Genomic DNA, 22,019 nt, shown 5'->3' on the forward strand with positions numbered 1-22,019 from the left:
CCTTGCCAGTAGACCCAGTTTTTAACTGCTGCTGCAAGAGCAGGCCATGACTGAATCCTTGATCTCTCTGCTGAACAAGCTTGTTGAATTACAATGTTTGTGGCATGGGCACATCTCATTTCATATCTGCCGTTGATTTGGGTCACATTGATTTCCAATCATTGCAGCGCTGGTCTGGAATTTAAAAGGTAGAATTATGCCTATCAATCAGCATTATTTCATCTGCAGACCCACGTGCGGTATGAATTTGTTCTGAATCAGTAATCAGCCAAGAACCCATAAAGCTACGATTACTGTAGTAGTTATGCTGAACTGGAGCAGCTGATGTGGTTTCATGCTATTGTAAACCACAAGTAACTCCCCTGAGGCAAGTGCTACTAACACCTAAGTTCCTTTCCTTTCAAGTAGTGATTTCTTGTCTGTATCAAAATCTAAAATGCTATGCATGTGTGAAATGCACAGTGCAGCAAAGTCATAATGGTAACTGGTAAATCCTAATGAGATTCCTGTATTGAATACTCGTTATTTGCCATGTGGACCCTGAATCTTGTTTTTCTCATATTCTTCACACTGGATCTGGGTAGAGTTTAGGTACTGTCTGTCTATTTTATGAATACGAGGCTAAAGTAGGAAGCAAAGTACATGAAATACAGCGTTTGGACTGACTCATATTTTCCTGTTTTATCTAGATCTGAATGCCGGGGAAATTCTTCAAATGTTTGGGAAGATGTTTTTTGTGTTTTGTCAAGAATCTGGTTATGATACAATTTTGCGTGTCTTGGGCTCAAATGTCAGAGAGTTTTTGCAGGTAAGAATTTTATGCCAAATTGTATCAGGCACCAGACAGAACTATGGTCTAGTCAACAGGTTAGATTGAGATCTGGAGATATAGGTTGTACTGTGTAATCTCCCAGTTATTTGTGGAGAAGTGTCTGAAAACTTTCTTCCTTGTTATTTGTATTCTATAGAGCTTTCCACTGCTCAGCAGTTTTGGCATTGTTGTTCTTGTTCTCTCTCAGTTAATGTATTATTCAGTTACCTGATAGAGCAATAATTTTCACATAGCATCTTTGACTGTTCAATTTCATAAAAAAGGAGTGAGAAGGCAGGTAAGCTGGGATTGCAGAGGCATTCATAAATCTGAAATTTCATTTGAAATTCGAAGAGAAGTTTTGAACAGAGGTTTTCATATGTAACGTAAGTATGGAGTACAAGAGACATGACAGACCCCACCAATTCAAACTGTGTGTGTTAAGTAAAAAGACTTACCTTATTTGTACCAACAGAAAGTGTGGTCTTCAGATTTGCAGGATATTTGTTCTCTGAAGTTCTCTGATGGATGGTAGATACTGATTATTGCTAATTGTACATTATGTACAGAGCTAGGGCTCATACACAGCTTATCTCTAAGACATTATCCTTCGTCAACTGAGAGTGGGATAGAGCAGCAGTGTTTAAGTCAATTTTTGTGCTTTCCTAACTGCAGAACAGCATGATGCTGTACTGTAAAACCAAACAAAATGAAAACAATTTTTCAGTAGCATGCAAGAAATGTTGTAACTTCGCTGAAGTGTGATTTCGAAGTGTAGAAAAAATGGGCTTTCCTTTCTTGTCACCTGAAAATTGTTCACTTCAAAAAAACACTTTGGATTTAAGATTTGTGACATATGAGAGAAACGCGTGCTATAATGAGCTTAAAAACACTGAACTGATAAAGATTTCACAGAAGATTGCCCAAAAGCCAAGTGTCAAATCTCTGTTGATCTCCTCTGGAGATGTAGCAGCCTCATATCTTCTGTTCCCTTAAAATCTCTCCAGCAATAATGTGAAAAAAGCAGAGTGCATGGTTTACTTGATTACTAGAATGTTTACTTTTGTGTCTCTCTACTTGCCTCAAAACCTGGATTATTCCACGGCATCCTAGATGTAGTCAGCTCAGACTTCCTGTACAAATCCCATCGACTGTAATTGCTGGACAGACAGACAGGGTGTGTGTATGCTCCAACATATGCATACCATGCGTCATCTGTGTACCGTTGTTTGTCTGTGGGATGTGACATCCTTTATACTTCATAGCTTCATTCACAGGCTGCCATCAAAGAAAGCCTTCAGATAAGTGTAGTTTTTAAAGATGACTCATGTAGTGAAGTTGTGGTTAAGGTAGAGCAAGAATAGGGGAGGAGGGAAAAAAAGACATAGCTGGCCCATTGCTCTGTCACTTTGGGTACACATAGATGGGCCAGCCCTTCCCTATTGCTTTCCTTCGTCCCCTTTGCCATATAGTGTACTTCTCTTTCCATTCCTTACCATGTGTGATGATGAAAAGACTGAACACGTTTGTAGTGCATACCAAAGCTCTACAAAAGCATGAGCAGCTTACATTTATATTCTTGTAATGACAGTATTTTAAGCTGCTTTGTTTGCATTTCAGTGTTAACAGATGACATTGGCTATTATATACTTCTTTAAATTTTAACAGGATTAATGTATTAATAGCTGTGCCAGAAGTGTACTTTTTAGGTTTTTATTATAATGGAAAATCAATGGTATCCATGATTTATTATTTTTGCATCTTCCAGCAGTCAGGTTAAATCAGAAAACTATTTGAAATACCTGTTACAAAAATAGGAGCAGAATGGGTTTAATGTGTTGAACTTTTGTCAGGTTCTTAAAATACATGATAGAGTTCCAAAACGTGCTTCTTGAAATCTGTACTAAGTCCAGGATGTACAAAATAATTGAGGGCTGCAGCTTTCTAAAGCATGTGAAAGTAAATCTTGTATTTTATGTTCTGTTTCCCTTGACGTCTCAGAGAAAATTTTGTTTATTCGCAGATGAAACACAGGTACTTCAAGCTTCATGAAAGAAAAAAAAGATAGCACAGCTAAATCTAATATTTATACTTTCCCTGAAAAACACAGGCCTGGAAAAATTGCAAATCGTATTGAAAGACACTGTGCCAAAGAGAAGTAGTGTGAAAAAAGGTACTTCCTAAGAACCCCAACCTGAGCTTTTATGTTATCTTCAGTAGCTTTCTACTGAATGAAAATCTAACACTGGAGTAGTGGTTAGTACTCTCATTTAGGGGATCATTTATGTGGCTATTTAGTTGTTCATAATTGCAGCTCAGTAAATTTCAGGAGTCTTAATTCCTCTTTTAGAAAAGTTTCCAGATGCTCTGTACCACACAGAGCTGAACAGCATATCTTTGTATTTCAGGTGCCAATCACAACTCTTTTGCTTTTAGACTAGCCAGGACCTGCGTGATTTAGTATCACTGCTTGCTCTTGCTTGGAGATCCCTTTCTGTTTCACCATGGAGCTGGTCACTGCTCTGCAATTAGTGTCTCTGCTCCCAGCACATGCTGTGGCATACTTCTGGGCAGTCTAGGAGCCAACAACTCAGGGAGAGAGCTTAACCTGTTATTATCTGTACCTGACTGCACCTCTGGTCCACAGCAAGTGAGCAACCTAGAAAAAAAGACACATTTGTTCTTCCAGAAGCTGTAATATCAATTTGGAATGGATCAAACACAAAAAAAAATAGGAGTGGGAGTGACAATGACAGTGTCAAAATGACAGGATCTGAGAGTGATTTCAGCTCTTTGGACTGGAAGCATGTCTCTACTGCTTCTTGACTATGTGTTGTAGCAAGGTTCTGAATACAAGAAGCTCTTTGCTCACCCCATAATCTGTATGCATAGGGAGGAAAGACAGAATCGCAGAATCACAGAATGGTAGGGGTTGGAAAGGGACCTCTGTGGGTCATCTAGTCCAACCCTCCTGCCGAAGCAGGGTCACCTACAGCAGGCTGCAGAGGACCACATCCTGGCGGGTCTTGAATATCTCCAGAGAAGGAGACTCCACAATCTCCCTGGGCAGCCTGTTCCAGTGCTCCGTCACCCTCAGAGGGAAGAAGTTCTTCCTCATGTTCAGACGGAACTTCCTCTGCTTCAGTTTGTGCCCATTGCCCCTTGTCCTGTCACTGGGCACCACTGAAAAGAGCTTGGCCCCATCCTCCTGACACCCACCCTTCAGATATTTATAAGCATTTATTAGGTCACCTCTCAGCCTTCTCTTCTTCAGGCTGAACAAGCCCAGCTCCCTCAGCCTCTCCTTGTAGGAGAGATGCTCCAGTCCCCTCACCATCCTTGTAGCCCTCGGCTGGACTGTCTCCAGTAGCTCCTCATCTTTCTTGAAGTGGGGAGCCCAGAACTGGACACAGTACTCCAGATGAGGCCTCACTAGGGCAGTGTAGAGGGGATGGAGAACCTCCCTCGACCTGCTGGCCACACTCCTCCTAATGCACCCCAGAATGCCATTGGCCTTCTTGGCAGCCAGGGCACACTGCTGGCTCATGGTCAACCTGTCGTCCACCAGGACACCCAGGTCCCTCTCCACAGAGCGGCTCTCCAGCAGGTCCGCCCCAAGCCTATACTGGTGTGTGGGGTTGTTCCTCCCCAGATGCAGGACCCTGCATTTGCCCTTGTTGAACCTCATCAGGTTCCTCTCTGCCCAACTTTCCAGCCTGTCCAGGTCACGCTGAATGGTAGCACAGCCTTCTGGTGTATCTACCACACCTTCCAGTTTGGTGTCATCAGCAAACTTGCTGAAGGTACATTCTAGCTCTTCATCCAGGTCGTTGATGAAGAAGTTGAACAAGACTGGGCCCAGTACTGACCCCTGGGCAACACCACTAGTTACCGGCCTCCAACTAGACTCAGCGCCACTGATGACAACCCTCTGAGTTCTGCCATTCAGCTAGTTCTTAATCCACCTCACCAACCACTCATCCAGCCCACACTTCCTGAGCTTCCCTAGGAGGATATCATGGGAGACTGTGTCGGAAGTCTTGCTTAAGTCTAGGTAGACAACATCCACTGCTCTCCCCTCATCTGCCCAGCCAGTCATGTCATCATAGAAAGCTATCGGATTGGTCAGGCATGATTTCCCCTTGGTGAATCCATGCTGATTACTCCTGATAACTTTCTTTTCCTCAGCTTGCTTGATGATGGCCTCCAGGATAAGCTGCTCCATCACCTTTCCCGGGATGGAGGTGAGGCTGACCGGCCTGTAGTTCCCTGGGTCCTCCTTCTTGCCCTTTTTGAAGACTGGCGTGACATTGGCCTTTCTCCAGTCCTCAGGCACCTCTCCTGTCCTGCAGGACCTCTCAAAGGTGATGGAGAGTGGCTCAGCAATGACATCCGCCAGCTCCCTCAGCACTCGTGGGTGCATTCCATCGGGGCCCATGGATTTGTGGACGTCCAGATCGCTTAAGCGATCCCTCACACAGTCCTCCTCAACCAAGGGAAAGTCATCCTCGCTGTGGGCTTCTTCTCTTACCTCCGGCGCCTGGGATTTCTGAGGGCCTGCCTTTGCCCTGAAGACTGAAGCAAAGAAGGCATTCAGTAGCTCTCCCTTCTCTGCATCCTCCGTCACCAGGACACCCGCCTCATTCAGCAGCGGCCCCACATTGTCCCTAGCCTTCCTTTTGCTGCTGGTGTAGTTGAAGAAGCCCTTCTTGTTGTTTTTGACACCCTTGCCAGCTTCAATTCCAGGTGGGCCTTGGCCTTCCTCGTCACATCCCTGCATGCTCTGACCACATTCCTGTACTCTTCCCAAGTAGCCTGCCCCTCTTTGCACATTCCATGGACCTTTCTCTTCCACCTGATCTCCACTAGAAGCTCCTTGTTTAACCATGCAGGTCTCCTGCCTCCTTTGCTCCATTTCTTTCTCAGGGGGATGCACCGCTCCCGAGCGTGGAGGAAGTGATGTTTAAAGAGTGACCAGCACTCTTGGACCCCCCTGCCTTCGAGAGCCCTGGCCCACGGGATTCCTCCCAGTAGCTCCTTGAAGAGGCCAAAGTCAGCCCTCCTGAGGTCCAAGGTTTTGATCCTGCTTATCGCCCTGCTTCCTCCACGCAGGATCCTGAACTCGACCATTTCATGGTCACTGCAGCCGAGTCTACCTCCAGCCTTCACATCCTCCGCCAGTCCCTCCTTGTTTGTTAATACACGGTCCAGCAGAGCGCCTTTCCTTGTTGGTTCCTCCACCACTTGCATCAGAAAGTTATCATCGATGCTCTGTAGGAACCTCCTGGATTGCACCTACCTAGCTGTATGGTCTTCCCAGCTGATGTCAGGGTGGTTGAAGTCCCCCATGAGAACCAGGGCCTGTGACTGTGAACACTGGGGACTGGAAAGCAGCTGCTACACATCTTGGGCAAGTACCCCACTCTGGGTGATTAGAGTCAAGACTGAAGGACATATCGCGTGGGCTTGCCAGTGACACTGCTTGGCCAAAGTCAGTAATGGGGTAGTAGAGTGGCAAAGTGGTCTTGTAGAATGCGACTACTGCCATTTGTTAGCAACACTTGTTCTGGACTTAAATGTTAGTAATTAGACAACCATCTTATAAAAATTCTGTCCTTGACATTGGCCACTTCCCATAACAAATGCCTTTTTCAATTCTTCAGGTGTTGATGACTGTGTAACTGGAAGATTATTGTGTTTTCCCATGTATCTGCTTAAGAGTCTTTTTCCAAAAGGTCAATGTGTCCCAGCTGTTTCTGAGGCATGTGTACTGAAAGAGCAGCTCTGCACCCAGTTAAGGAGATTGTGGGGCACTCCCTCTGAGCCAGTCAGCTCTCTTGCTCTTTTCTCATCCACGCTCTTCAAAGCAGTCTCTTCCAATTTCATTGTCTTGAACCCTGCAAAGTTCTTACAGAATTTGCCTTCAAGCATTATAATGTTTGCAATTGAATGCCCGCTAACAGCTGCAATGAATTGACGACTCCCAGATTGTTGCCTCTGCAAGTTTTAATTTGGAGGTGTTGATACAGCAACAAAAGCATGAATTTGAAACAAACTAAAAAACTGAAGGAGGAAGTTCCAGGCTGAGTGCATCCTACAGAATTCATTTCTAAGAGGCTCATTTCCTCTGGAGGCTTCCCAGGAGAAGAGGCAGCTGTTCCAGCACTTCACAGCTCACATGAAATCAAGTTCAGTATGCTTCCACAAATATGACGATCGACAGATGCTCATGAAAGGTGAAGAATGGCCCAGACAGCACATTGAAAATATTTTCGCTTCACTTCTCCTTGTACTGGCAGGAAACAATATGTAAAGCTTGGTGTTAGCAGTTACCTGGGCGAGTGGGAGAACAACATTTAAAATATGCAGTAATGTTCTGGACTTAGGATGTAAAGGAATTGTATGAATTTTACAATATAGGTAAATAATTAAGTGGGTTGCAACACTATCCAGCAAGGCTGCTCTAGGTTTCTCTCTTTCTGTGAAGTATCCAGTAAAGAGCAAACCAGAGCCTTGATAATTGCTTCATAATAAAAGTTGGAGCTAGCGTTGCCTTCGAAGTGTGATTTTGATCTCATTGTTCTCTTTAATGTCATTAGATATGTGTATGAATTTATCATTTAGCTTTCCTCTCAAGATAGCAATTTGTCTGGTCAAAATTTAAAGTTAAATACATAAGATGTCCAGGACATCAGCTGGAAAAATAGGCAACCTCTTCCCTTTCTTGAATAACCTGTTCTGAAACATTATTACAGCAGCTGTGATATGTTCTGTGTATTCTGTGGATTTTTTTCAATTATTCTCAAAGACAGTATGTATTTGAGGCTGGTCTTTTAATCACTTAAGTCTTTACTTTAAAATTTGAGACTTTGTCAGGCCCTGTAAACTCGCATTGACTGTTGTATTAGAACTAGGCTGTTTCAGTGAGAATAAGGAAAAAGATTGGTGTTTATTCAGACATGCTGGTTTGTATCTGACACCTAAATTCACATCTGAAGAGGAGATTATAGGGACTAGTATTTGGAAGGGATGAAAATGAATGAGGTACAGGACTGAGAAACACACACAAGGTCTTTAACCATTGGAGTGTTTCGAAGTACAGGATAGTCAAGCATGAATTGTTACTACCTGGAGTAATTTTTAATCGTGCTAATTTTGATGCCATTCATTGTCCAAATCTTGCCACAGCAGATGGAAAGAACATCGCAAGCTACCTGAAAAGCCTGCTGTGGTGACAGTTCTCCAAATAATAAGTCAAATGCACAGGGAGTGTGAGCAGTAGGAGAAAGGAGATGTTCATATTAGGCAGAATAAGTTCTTACTTTCTTCAGAACTAAGAAGTGAATGCCTTATAATAATGTTTTTAATTTCTTCCAGAACCTGGATGCTTTGCATGACCACCTTGCTACTATTTACCCGGGTATGCGAGCCCCTTCCTTTAGATGCACTGATGCAGAGAAGGGGAAGGGACTCATTCTGCATTACTATTCAGAAAGAGAAGGTCTCCAGGACATTGTCATTGGAATCATCAAAACAGTAGCTCAGCAGATCCACGGTACAGAAATAGACATGAAGGTAATGTCTGAAGGGATGTACACATTGGAAGTTTATGGCATTAGGACAAAATCAAGAAAATCAAAAGTGAAGTGATGTCAAACAATCATTTTCATTGTTGCTGTCCTCTGTGAAGCAGTGGCATCAGTACTGACTCAGGAAGAGCCATCAGCATCTGTGTTACTTTAACAACAGGTCAGCCATGTGCTGAGAAGCCCAGCGCTAATTTGCAAACAGATCCAATCAGGGAACAGTTCAGAACAATATCCCCTTACTCAAAGAAGGAGATGATGTACAGAAATTAGGTACTGGGTTATTTGGGGTGTTATTTTTCACTTTATTTTATATTTGGCGTATGTTTCTTACTGTCTACTGTATTCTGTGAGAACACGGACATTATGTCTCTGTGTCCTAGATTCTTCATCTATGTGCAAACTGTGAGGCTGATGTGCATTGAAGAGGCCTGGCTGGCGAGCAGAGTGTTTTCTTCCTTCCCAGAATCAAGATGTGTTTGTAGATCTCATACTGCCATTGTGTGGGAGCGTGGCTGGATAGACACCTGCAGCCCTAGAAGTGGAAAAATGTTCCCCAGTCACAGAATTTACATAATGTCATGTGTGCGAAGTTGCTTGTGGAAAGACGCTTCTGCTTTGTGTCCATACAGAGCAACAGAAAGATTTAACTGATTTGGCCCTGCATGTGTAATCGTGTAAAATCAGAGCTTGATCCAAGGTGCAGATATGTCTGGGGAAAAACAGCAAATAAAGCTTTTTGGTGTTATAAATATTGCAACTGATATAAAATATTTTTTATCAAGTACAAGAGAATCTAAGAGCATACAACAAGCATTTTTTTTTTAACCATTACCTAGTCGTATTACATTTCTAGCACAGTTTCATTGTATACTTGCTCAGAAAATCAGTTCCAGTTTCATGAGTGTACCACAAAAATGTGATCTTGCTCAGATAAGAGATTTACAAGGAACCCGGTGACAAAGGTATTTGTACTGCTGTGTCGGAGTATTTGCCTTTTAGGTTTCTTGTTATAAACTAGCTCAGGTTTATACAGAATGGCTGGTTCTGTATAGTGATGGTGGTCTACTTGATGTCCTTGTTTAGATTCTGCTTTGTAGAAATCCATGTTTCAAACTTTTGCAGCAGGTGTTAGTAGTCAGATACAGAAGGATGCAACAGAATCAAAACAATCCTCTTCTTAGGTCCCTGTTTATTCAAAGTGTTGAGAAAGACAAGGAGGACCATGTTGGAAAGTTGGCTGCAAGAATGCCGAAGCTGTTGCTTAACAAACATTTCTTTTGGTAGCACAGGCAGCTTACGCAGTTCCCCTTCGCCTACTGCCTGAGCTTGTCCTATGACAGCTTCTTCATCTGTTTCTCTCCAGCTGTTTTGGAGCTATAAAATAAACTAGACTGAGGAAATGAACTAGGTTCAAAATAACAGGGTTTTTCTCTTGGTTATTTTTACCCACATCTGTTGCTTTATGTGATTTGGTGTTCTGTCTGTCAAAGGGAGTTCTGCCAACATAGTTGAGGGGTCACGCAGAGAGAAAAATGATCAGTGGGGCAGAGGAGAAATCTGGGATGTGCAGAGCAGCTACGAGAACAAGCTTTTCTCAAACTGTGTCCTCAGTCTGAATGTTACTTTGTTGAGAAGATTGTGTTGGACAGTTCTGATATCCATCTAGGACTTCTCGCAAATAATATATGTTCCAAAGAGGTTTAAATATTGATTCTAAATTTACTTCTCATTTTCATTTGACTTTTTTAGGCTTTTCTGGAAATTTTATTCTTGTACTGTAATCGAATACAAATTTAACAGTATTGGTCAAACCTATTGTAAGTGAGCACAAAGTTTAATTTAAATCCACACTATTCTTCCAGACCGTCTGAGCCAAAAGCACATAGGTGCTTAAAAATGTTACCTCTAAACTGAAGAAAGTGCATATTGTTTGTATTTTAATTTGTCTGTTACCCTATTTTTTCCCTTGTCTGTATTAGAAAGTCATGTGCCCTCAACCCTGAACTTTTTCTTGACTCTCTTTGTTAATAAACCTAGCTTTTGACACCTTTAATGACATTAAATAGTACTTTACTCCACAGGTACTCACAGACATCAGTGGTAGATAAGCAGAGAATAATCAGCTACTTGTTTCTGTAGAGTGAGAGTGCCAAAATTTGCAGCTTATCCACACAGGCAATGAAAGTCTCCCTCCACTACTCCACAGGTCAACTATTAATCATTAATAGTACAGAGTGAGGGTTTTAAAGCAGAGTAAGTCTGCCGTTGTGGTACCTGGCTAGTTTTACACTGTTCAAAAAAATGAACAGGAGAAAAAAATTGACCGACTTCTTTCGTCTCGATCTCTTGCCTCCTAAGTTAGTAAATTAATGCTTTTGTATTTCAGACTGTTAGTAATGCATTGTTTGAAATAGCACAGCACAGGAAAACAGTGGAGTTGCTTTTCATCCCCTCAGTTTTTGTGGACCGATCAGTGCCTCTTCTGTAGAATTTTTGGTTTGGACTTTAGTTAGAATTTTGCTTAAAGATTGGAACTGATAAGAGCCTCAGTGTCTAGCCCTAAGTTACTGATGTTGCCTTCTGACTTGCAAGAACAGAGCTGAGATTCTGAAGCTGTCTTTCCAAATCTCTTTATCCAAAGCGTTTACCTAACAGTCCAACACAGGACTGGTTTAGGAAGTTCTGCATAGTTCTCTTTATATTAGTGTAAAGTTGATATCTGCAATTTGATGTTTAGTACTTTAGTATCCACTTTTCTTCTCTGGCTGTTTACAGCAAATGCTTACATAAATCTGCTTGAGAGAATGCATGCTTCTGAGTCTGTATTTTCATGGATTTTTGCTTGGATTTGTCTTACATATTACCAGTTTCTGTGAAGGTGGTAGCAGATCATAATTGTTTGTGACAATACTGTTTTTATTTCGTTAAGTGGTTAGATTTTGTTTCATGGGTTACATAGAATTGCAGAATGGCAGAGGTTGGAAGGATCCTCTGGAGGGCATTTTGTCCAACCTCACCTGCTTAAGCAGGGCCACCTAGAACCAGTTGCTCTGGGCCATGCTCAGACAGTTCTCAGCTGCCTCCAGGGATGGAGACTTGACAAACTCTTTGGACAACTGGTGCCAGCACTCAGTCCCCCTCACATTAGAAAGTGTTGCCTGATCTTCAGACAGAACCTCTTGTGTTTCAGTTTGTGCCCATTGCCTCTTGTCCTGGCACCAGGCACCACTGAAAAGAGCCTGGCTCCATCCTCTGCACCTTCCCTGCAGGTATTTGTACACATGGATAAGATCCTCTTGAGCCGTCTTTTCTCCAGGCTGAACAATGCCAGCTATCTCAGCCTTTCCTCTGATGAGAGACACTCCAGTGCCTTAATCATCTTAGTGGCCCTTGACTGCACTCTCTCCAGTGTGTCCATGTCTCACTGGTACCAAGGAGCCCAGAACTGGACACAGCGCTCCGGGTGTGGCCTCACCAGTGCTGAGTAGAGGGGAAGGATCACCTCCCTCAACCTGCAGAGAAAAACGAAGGAATCTTGTGATGAAAAGAGGCAAAATACATATTGAGAAAACCACATTGTTCTTGTTTTGTCCCAAAATTGTTTTTTTGAGTGGAGATATAGCCAAATAGAAAAAAAATGTTTACTTTTATCACATTTCTGCTGTTTCACACAGAACTTTTTTATACATACATACACACAGACACACACAGACACAGACACACAGACACAGACACACACAGACACACACAGACAGACACAGACACACAGATACACAGACACACGCACAGACACAGACACACGCACACACACGCACACACACGCGCGCGCACACACACACGTTCTCGTGTCCTTCAGGAAAGGTGTCTTTTAACACCTAGGGTATGTGTGCGCTGAGGGCAAGAAAAAAGAAAATGTCTCAGTTTGTCGCTGTTAAACTCTGTTAGCACTGAAAGGAAGGCAATTTGTTTTGAACTTTGATTTCGCAGTTGCAGTTGAATAGTTCAGGAAGGCCTAGGTTGACATTAATTGATTAGTTCAAATGCAATTTGCCTTATCTTCCCTGATATGGTCATCCATTTTTAGCTGAATAGAGCGAAGACTATATAATTTTTGCAGCAGGTATTGTCCCAAGAGTTCTTGCTGACTTGGAGAAGACAGCAAGAATATTTAAGTTCTGCCAGTCTCAGTATGAGAACTAAAAATCTTCATGGTGCTGATGACCAGCTTTGGCATGAGATCTCTGTTAGCAGCCTTCTGGCTCTGCCTTGTCTTGCTTCACTTGTCAAAGGTTGTTTGTCTGTAAGTGAGAGTGACCTGTGAAGGTAAAGTCAGGACAGTTAGTCCCTCAAGGGTACAAATGGTATGAGTCAACGAAGAATGCTGTACAATCCTACACAGCCCAGAAATCCATTGGGAAAACAGACTTCTGCAGTTCTGTTATTATCTGAGAGCAGACTGTCAAAATCTTTCTTTTAGACAGGGAAGATGGTTTACAATATCAAGTGAGAAAAGGCAGGGGGAAATCCTTGACAAGATGGTAATTTCTGTCTGTCTCATTACTAATGGCAGTATAAAAAAAAAACAAAGCCAGGAAGTGACCAGCTGAAGAGCTGGCTTAAAAACTACTGAAGTACTTGTGCAGCACAAGTGGTACTGATCCATACTTTAAAATGCTGTCTGTGTATGCAGAGGAGTCAATCGTGGAGCATAATCAGCCGCTAATTCTGACACAAGGGCACCCCGAAACTTCACTAGGTCTGGGCTCAGAGGTTTGATGCAGTGAGAGTCTCTGCCTTGAAGCCAGCTGCCAGCTGGAGACATCCTGGTGGTTTTAACTTTGGGTGTGGAAAGCTAAGAGTGGTACCATTTCCACAGTGAACTGCTTTGCCTCAGGATCACCCTGAAACAGCTGCAGTCAGATTTGTCAGGTAGCATTGCACAGTTGGTTTTGGTCAGAAGAGATCAAGCATTTCATCCTGTATTGCCCTTTTAATGGCAAAAACCTGACTTCGTATTAATCTTCACAATCCAATGGAAAAAGATTCCTGTCCAAGGACGTTCTGTCCCTCCCCCATGCTGAGGTAAAAGTGTATCCTGGGGACATGCACGTATCTATCAGATCGAGTTTTGTTTTGTAGATACATGAGTGAAAGTTTAACAAATCGCATGTGTTTTGTTATACATGCTGTATCGCAGTGATGCTGCTTGATTTAATATCTTGTGTGAAGCACACCAAATACATTAAACCACAAAGTCATTTAAAGATAACTGTCTGCCCTGAAATATTGGTGTGATTTTTCACTTGGCTAAGCAAGGACAAATTATGAAGATACGTCTTCTGGAAAGCACAGTCAGGTTAGCAGGCAGATGTTATGTATTCTCTTTGAAACCAGGAGAGTGATTTTTCCCTTCAGTTTTTAACTACGGTTACTATGGTGACTGAGATCTTAGACGTGGTGAACTGATGTCACTTCACCAGCTAAGACCGCAGGGGGAGGAAGAATTAGATGATTCCTGGCTTTGTTGCTTCTGTCACTCAATTTTCATTTGTCAAGCATTTAACAGAGGCTTCTTCAACAGAATCACAGAATCACAGAATCACAGAATAGTAGGGGTTGGAAGGGACCTCTGTGGGTCATCTAGTCCAACCCCCCCGCCGAAGCAGGGTCACCTACAGCAGGCTGCACAGGACCTTGTCCAGGCGGGTCTTGAATATCTCCAGAGAAGGAGACTCCACAACCTCCCTGGGCAGCCTGTTAAAAAATGTTAAAACAACATTTAAATGATACTGAAATTCTGTGGCTTGCAAACTTTGCTTGCAGAATGAAACAATAGAGAAGTTCTATTCTAGTTAAGCTTACTGCAGAGTATCTAGGGCAGGTCTTTATGCCAGATGAGTGTCTGGCCAATTAGGTTGGATCTGTAGGTACAAGGGTGAAGGGACAGAATTTAACATACTATGTTAATGGCCAGAAATACTTATTTTAAATTTGCTGACAAGGTGGATGAGATAGATAGGAAGATTAGATAGTGCATAAATGATGTGAGCAGAAAAGACATCATGAAATTGCATATCCAATGTGAAGTTATTTCTTAGCCTGGAGAGGGGTATGATTGTAGCTTCTGTTAATAAGGGTCTGTACATGGATGACTGGAATCCAGTTCAGTAAACCAGCGATGTCCACAGCGTATTGGGTTTACCAGGAGTGTGTGGCTGGCGCTGTGGCTGTCTTGTAGATCTGACACATTTCCATGTGTTTGGCCTGTTGTTCATGGCTGCACTAATGTGATGCACTAGTACAGCAAGCATTTCTAGATGCCGTGGAGTTTGGTCAAAAATGGTGTTGTAAATGAACTTGAAGATGTCTGGGAAACTTGCATTTTTGCACTGTTACTGACACAGTTCTAATGCATAAAGTTTAAGAAAATAGCATGTTGTGTGTGATGACTGACTTCGTGACTGTGTAAGCTTGTAGGATCTGTGGAGGATCATGTCTCAAATCTAGCTAGATGTCTTGAAGCATATAGCAGTTCTATTTTTATAGGGTTTTTTTATAACCAACACTTGAGTTTTGTTTATGGATGCATAATTCATTTGTAGTAAATGGAAAAAAAATGGGAAGTTATGAAAAATCCGTTAGATGCTGCATGGTAGCAGGAAAAAATGTGTAAGTACAGGTGCAGATTGGTAACAGAGTCTTAGTATGCAGTGACTAAGAAGGTCGCTAGGTGATAATATTAATATCTCTGGAAGGTGGTGTGCTGTTAATATGACCATTTCCTTAAAAATTACTAGACTTTTAAAAATGAATTTTGGGAGTGCTTTGCTGAATAAAGAAGCTTTTCATCCAAGTATGGATTTTTTTTCCAATGTGGCAAGAGTAACTCTTTGAAGTAAGATCAAAGACTGGAAATGATCTGGACGCATAGATCAATTCTGGTGATAAGTCTACACAATTTGAAAAAGATTACTGCATATAATGTCAGCTATCCCTAGACATAATAATAGTAAAAATAAAATAAAACCAATGGGAGTGTGTATGAGTGATAGAAAGTAAGAACTAAGACTGTAACTGTGTTCTCTCAGTCCTCAGTATGGCCACAATTTCAGAGATAATGATTTAAGGAAGAGGAAGACAAAAGAGAGCGTTTAACCCTGAATTCAGAGGAAAACTAGGTCATATCAACATTAACGTTGAACGCATTCATACATCCAGCTTTAGGTACCTATATGAACCAGTAAATTTAGTAGGCTGATCTTTCTCAAAGTTACTTAATGTATGTAATACAAAGAGAAGACTAATGCAGCACATGGTATAGAGCACCTAAATCAGGCTCCTGATCTGAAATGTCCTCCAGAGAAGCCTCTCTTTCCTTTCAATGCATAGTCAAATAGGAGATCAAGGAACACTACCTTCTTAAATTAAGCATCATTTAGCAATAAAATCTTGTTTTGTTGTTTTACACTCCTCCATTTGTATAGGAACAAATACAGGAATCAGCACTCCCTGACCGATCAGCTAGCATGGCTGACAGCTGTGGACGAGAAATATTTAATAAACTAAATATCTTAGGGATCAAGTGCAGTGTTTGTGCACATCTGTTCTATTTTCATATTGTAACTGTTCATCTCTGTGATCAGACTATGTGTCTAAGGGCAGACTCAGGATGCCTTAGAGATTTTAAGAAGTCTTTTTTTGCTTCAGTGGCTTTGGGATCAGACGCTACATGAAGGTAGAATAGGGTGCAGCATGTTCCAGAAAGTTGCCGCTGAACAATACTATGTAAATAGGATTGTTCTGTTCCAGTCATTAAGTCTAATTAGGTCTGAGAAGAGGTGAATTTGGCCTCTCAAGGTAAATTATGTTATTCTATTAGTTATTAGCTTTAATTATACTGCAATACATGACTCTCACTGCAAACAAAATAATGCATATTAATTTCACATTTTTTATTAACTTTGAGTAAAATTACTGAAGTTTGGAATGCTATATTCAAGACACCTATGTGAGGTTCGACTGAGGTAGATGACTGGTTTTGCTGTGATTACATTTAATATGGAATGCAGCTTGGAGAAGATTGTCATTGCTTTTAGTTTTATCTGTGGTTGCTGATTTTGCAGTCGTCACTGCTTGAATGCGTAATGACTGTGTATTCAAACATCTGCTCCATCCAGCTTTCTTCTGGCTGACTGTGACATGCCCATCCTCTGGTCAGCTCTGTTGCTGTTGTGTTATAGACCTTGCTAACAGCTTTCATCAGAATAAGAATTCAAGTGGTCTGTGTAATTCAAGACTTGCTACATGTTCATTTGAGGGGAGAGAAGAGTCCTGTCTTCTGGCATGTACTGGTAAAAGCAAGCATAACCTGAGCCTTGACTGCTGATTTCAGGATGTGCATTTCACTCAGGCTTTATAAATTGTATTTGAGTGATCTTCAGTATGTTGTTCATGCAAAGAGCAACTGTGGCTAAGCAAAAGGCGTAACTGTTCATCTGGAATTATAAAGACTCTAAAATCAGAAATATTTATTATAATATAGTATTTTTCAAGATGCAGATATCATGCTTGAATTCATCTTTCTGCACTGAATGTATTCCTGTCTTCATAGTAGCATGCCAGTTATTAATGAGTAGCAAAGTTTTCAGTTTTTCATTTTTTCCTTCATTTTTCTAGGTTATTCAACAGAGAAATGAGGAATGTGACCACATTCAGTTTTTAATTGAAGAGAAAGAGTCTAAAGAAGAGGACTACTATGAAGACCTTGACAGATTTGAAGAAAATGGTACCCAAGAGTCTCGCATCAGTCCCTATACTTTCTGCAAGGCCTTTCCTTTCCACATAATATTTGACAGAGATCTGGTGGTTACGCAGTGTGGCAATGCTATATACAGAGTCCTTCCACAGGTTAGGTGATTCTCATGCATGAATAATCATAGAGATTCCTAATGCTAGATACTTCACAAGTTTATTTTAAACATGAATGAAATAGATTTAGGATTTTCTGTCTAAATAGCATTCCTGTGTAACTGTATAATACTTACAACATTGTGCTCCTCTTGTTTGAAAAAAGACTCTGAAAATAGCCCTAATTCTACAACAGCTCTGTTCCTTATGATCATGTCTATGTTCAGTAAGAGAATAAGCTTGAGCAGAGAAAACCTGATCGCCCCCACAGTTCAGGTGTTAGATTGATACCCAGTTCTTTCTTGTAGCTCACTCCAAGATACATTTGCTATGAAAGTGGCAGATAAAATTTTAAAGTGGGTGTGAGGGTCAGTGCAATTTGGCCTGGAGTTCAGGAAATGGTCTTGTCCTTACTACTGTATAGTGTGGCAGCAAGTACATAGTCTATATGTATTACTTGATAGTAATATCTTCAAATACTTAAGCTGTCAGATGCACACTAACTGAAGAGCAGAATAACGGAAGTTGTGGTATGCTTTCTTGGCTTGTGCATCAAAAGCATCAGTGTTAACTAAGATGAGCCAAACTGTTGGTGATTTGTATATATGTGTTCTGAACTGAATGCAGCTGCTGCAATTTCCTCTGGTTATTTACAGTGAAAGAGTACTCAGAGGTCCATTTAATGTTATGTGTTCTGTATATGAATAGGATACCTCAGTTCTTGCCTGAAAGAGCTGACAGTGTTTCTACAAATAAGCAACAGGTTAAAGCAGTAATATGAGAAAAGCAAAGGTAAGATGATATAAAGATCAAATGATCTTTACAGTTATATAGGCTAATGTTGCACACACCATGTTGTTTCTGAATCATTGACATACTTTTAAAATGCAATGCTATGTTACTTGCTTTTTCCTGCAATTTGTTTTTGGTGATTGCTCTCTGAATTTTGCAGAAAGTTTTGAAAGAAGAGCTTTATAAGTAGATGTACCAGATTTTTCCCAAGGGCATTCACTGAACAGCTATAACTAATTATTCAGCCTACTGAGGATGGCTATCAGAATCCTTTTTATCAGAGTTGATGCTTTATAGAACATAGCTTATTGAAAATAGAGTTTGAAGGAGGTCACTTAGGAGAGAAACACTGCAAAGCGTTTTTTACTGTAGAGTGGGAACAGTTTGATAGATAACGAATGTGATAGTCTAACACAATTTTACAAAGTCATTTTGCAGACTAGAATTGCACTTTGAAGTCAGTATACTTCATATGTAAAATCCTTAAAAACCTTGTGTTTTAATGGAGAAATGCACAAAGTATATATTATTTTCCATTCAGTATTGTCATCTAAGAAAATTGAATATAATTACTCCATGTGTACATAAATTTTTTTTTTTTTTTTCATTCTAGCTGCAGCCAGGAAATTGCAGCCTGTTGTCAGTTTTCTCCTTGGTCCGGCCTCATATTGATATTAGTTTCCATGGGATCCTCTCACATATCAATACAGTCTTTGTACTGAGGACCAAGGTAACTAGAGAATACTCATCTGGCTTTTCTTTAAGTAAGTATGCTTTGGAGAGACAAGAAGTGCTGACAGCTCAGAAGCCTTCAGAGAAAATTCTTTGCACAGTAGTACACTCAATCCCTTTTGTATCTTGAGCCAAGAAAAAAATCACAGGAGTGAATTCATGTGTAGCTGTTAAGTAGAATGCTTTATAGGAATGGTGAAGTACATATATTTCATGTCTGATGCTTTCTTTGAAAGGGGCCAACCCATTATGTGGCATTGTACCAAAGTAAATATGGAAGGGCAATTACATTTACTTCATAACATTCGGGGAGACAAATATGAAATGTCTTCTTTGTTGGCCCCATATGTTCATACACAGTTCCGTGTCCTCTTCTGTAGAGAGGGCAGGAGAGGAGTTGGGTGATATGAACCAATACAACATGTAGAGTAGCACCTATTGTGTCAAGGAGCCTTTTTATTTATAGAAAACTAGCTGAGAGAAACCAACAAGATTTCTCAGAGATGCTCCCAGGCACAGGCAGAACTTCATAGAATAGGCAATACTTTTGTCAAACTGTTGTTAAAAAATAACGCAGAACAAAGCGAGAAGTTATGAACAGTAACGTAAAGAAAGATACCATGCTTTATATCTCTTAGGAAGCAAATCACAATATTAAAAATGGGTAATGTGTGGTGTTCAAATGAGAAATTAATTGGGTTTTAATGTAGGCCATAACTCTATTCCAAATATTCTGACTGCCTTCACAGAGAAGGCACTTATGTACATGGCCTGTGTGTAACACACGTACCATTGCGCTTATATAATTGTGACTTTTCATCACCAGGAGGGACTGTTGGATGTGGAAAAGCTAGAATGTGAAGATGAACTGACTGGCACAGAAATCAGCTGCTTACGCCTGAAAGGACAAATGATCTACTTGCCTGAAGCAGACAGCATTCTCTTTCTTTGTTCGCCAAGGTATGTTAAACCTTAAGGGTTCTGTAATGTTGCTTTTCATTTTACAATTACTAATTTTAAGAACACTTATGAGAATAGTACTACAGAGATTAATTGGTTCAGTTATTGATTTCATTGATTTTATGTGTTCATACTAAAAGAGCGACGAGCATTTAAGCATCAGAACTTGGCTGACATTAAATAATTCAATATAAACATTGGGATGCTCTGGCCCAGTCTGTACAAATGGGAATTCCTCATGATTCCATGATTTATGGCAAGCTTTGTCCTTTGTTTCTTACTCTCAGAGTGCTAAGAAATGTCACAATGATTTGGTTTCCTGTGTGGATTCATATATTTTTGCAGTAGTTTTAATGTAATGGAGCAGTGATGATTGTAAAGAAGTGGTTGGAATGGGGGATTGAATGGAGGGCTGCTTTAGCTAAGTTGAGCTAACACATCAGAGGACATTGTTACGATACGTTAACCTCCTGTGTAAAAGGGAGGGGGTGGATGAAGACACAAAGGGAAGAGGCTACCTTAACGTAAACTCACTTTTATTTATGTACTGAAGTATAGACATTTGATATGGTCATGGAACTCATCAGTGAGAATTCTTTGTTTAAATGCAAAAGTCAAGAGCCATGTGTTAACATGAATGAACGCAAATAAGGAATTTTGCAGAAGGGACAGCTCATCAGAAATTCAGAAGCATAATCTTTCTTCTGTTATTTAGCAGCCACTGCTGTTTGTTTGAGTTCTAAATGCTCCTTTGGTAAGTTTAATTGTAACCATATGATTATATATTTCTCCACATTGCAGTGTGATGAACTTGGATGATTTAACCAGAAGAGGTTTATATCTGAGTGATATTCCGTTACATGATGCGACCCGTGATCTGGTTCTTTTGGGAGAGCAGTTCAGAGAGGAATATAAACTGACTCAAGAGCTTGAGATCCTCACTGACAGACTGCAGCACACACTGCGTGCACTGGAAGATGAAAAGAAAAAGACAGACACGTAAGAACCAAATCCTGATTTTGAGCTGAAACAGTCACAGCAATATAGTATTTATAGCTACCTTCTACAAAAAAGTAACAGAATCTTGGAAGGAATATAAGAGATGTTCGAGGCCCATAATTTTGGAGTCAAGAAAGAACATTTTACTTTAACACCTCATAGAGTATTTCTTTATTTAGATTGTCAAATGTCATCTTCAGTCTAGGCTGTTACATGCACAGGTGTTTTGATGGCTCCTTCCCTGTTAAGGAAAGTTACGAGAAGTGAACTGACAATCCTTTTTGGTTTGTGAATTACCTAAAACAGTAGTTTTGCAAACTTTCTTACATGCAGTCCCTGTAGCCAAGATGAATTTGATGAATGCTCAGATGCTACTATTTGACAGAGTTCTGTAACCCAGCTGTAGACCACTTTGTCTTTCTGGACTGCCATGCTTACAGGTTAATAGAACAGAAAAACGTAGCTTATAAGCCTCAGAAATAGTTGCTGTAAAGGTGGAGTTTTGCAATAGGCTAATGCTATGAATTTGATTTTACAGTTACCTGTAGAAATCAATTTGGGACCCAATGCATATCCTTTATTATTGTTATGTATTTATATTTAGATAGTAGTCTTATCTAGATAGCCTCAAATCCATTTCTACAGATAACTGTAAAATCAAATTCATAGCATGAGTCTGTAGCAGCTCAGCTCAAGCACTGCTGGCAGGTAAATTAAAGGTTTGTGTGACAACCACTGTAGGGTTGATGGTTGACTTTCATTTATAAAACATAGTTCCCATCTCTGTAATAGAAGAACTTCTTGTGAATTGTACTTGTTTAGTAGTAGAATTAACATTTGTGGTGCGATGAATTCTATTGACAGATGTTTTTTTTCTGTGGTAGAGTAATGCAAATGATTGTAAAAAGTCTTCAAAGGCATGGATGGAAGAGTCAGAGAGAAAAGTAGCCTAAAAAATATTTTTTCTATTCATTCCTGTTGACTTGCTCTATAAAGTCATTTTGTCTTCAGGAATTCTAGCCTTCTTGGCAGCCACTGGAACAGACAGTATTGATTACCATATCATGTGCCAAAAGCGTTCACTAATTATAACTCATGCAGTAGTGAACTTGCCAAAAATACAACTAAAGAGGGCTTGTGCAGGAGGCTGTGTTCAAAATGATGCTCAAGATACGTGAAACAATCGGCGATCTTCAGCTTGCCCGCTTAGCTGTATAAGGAGGGAAATA

At 40.7% G+C, this 22,019-nt stretch overlaps 1 protein-coding gene across 1 annotated transcript in view; it reads left to right on the plus strand.

Annotated features, from left to right (window-relative positions):
- Positions 1–22,019, plus strand: part of GUCY1B1 (guanylate cyclase 1 soluble subunit beta 1) — a 45,455-nt gene that overhangs the window by 15,191 nt on the left and 8,245 nt on the right. The window contains exons 4-9 of the mRNA XM_075421610.1: positions 690–808; positions 8,189–8,386; positions 17,077–17,307; positions 18,713–18,829; positions 19,658–19,791; positions 20,593–20,790. Coding sequence (XP_075277725.1) covers positions 690–808; positions 8,189–8,386; positions 17,077–17,307; positions 18,713–18,829; positions 19,658–19,791; positions 20,593–20,790 — 997 coding nt within the window. The remainder of the gene's footprint in view (positions 1–689; positions 809–8,188; positions 8,387–17,076; positions 17,308–18,712; positions 18,830–19,657; positions 19,792–20,592; positions 20,791–22,019) is intronic.

The sequence above is a fragment of the Opisthocomus hoazin genome, chromosome 5 (genome assembly GCF_030867145.1).
Source record: "Opisthocomus hoazin isolate bOpiHoa1 chromosome 5, bOpiHoa1.hap1, whole genome shotgun sequence".
In the NCBI taxonomy this organism is placed as follows: Eukaryota; Metazoa; Chordata; class Aves; order Opisthocomiformes; family Opisthocomidae; genus Opisthocomus; species Opisthocomus hoazin.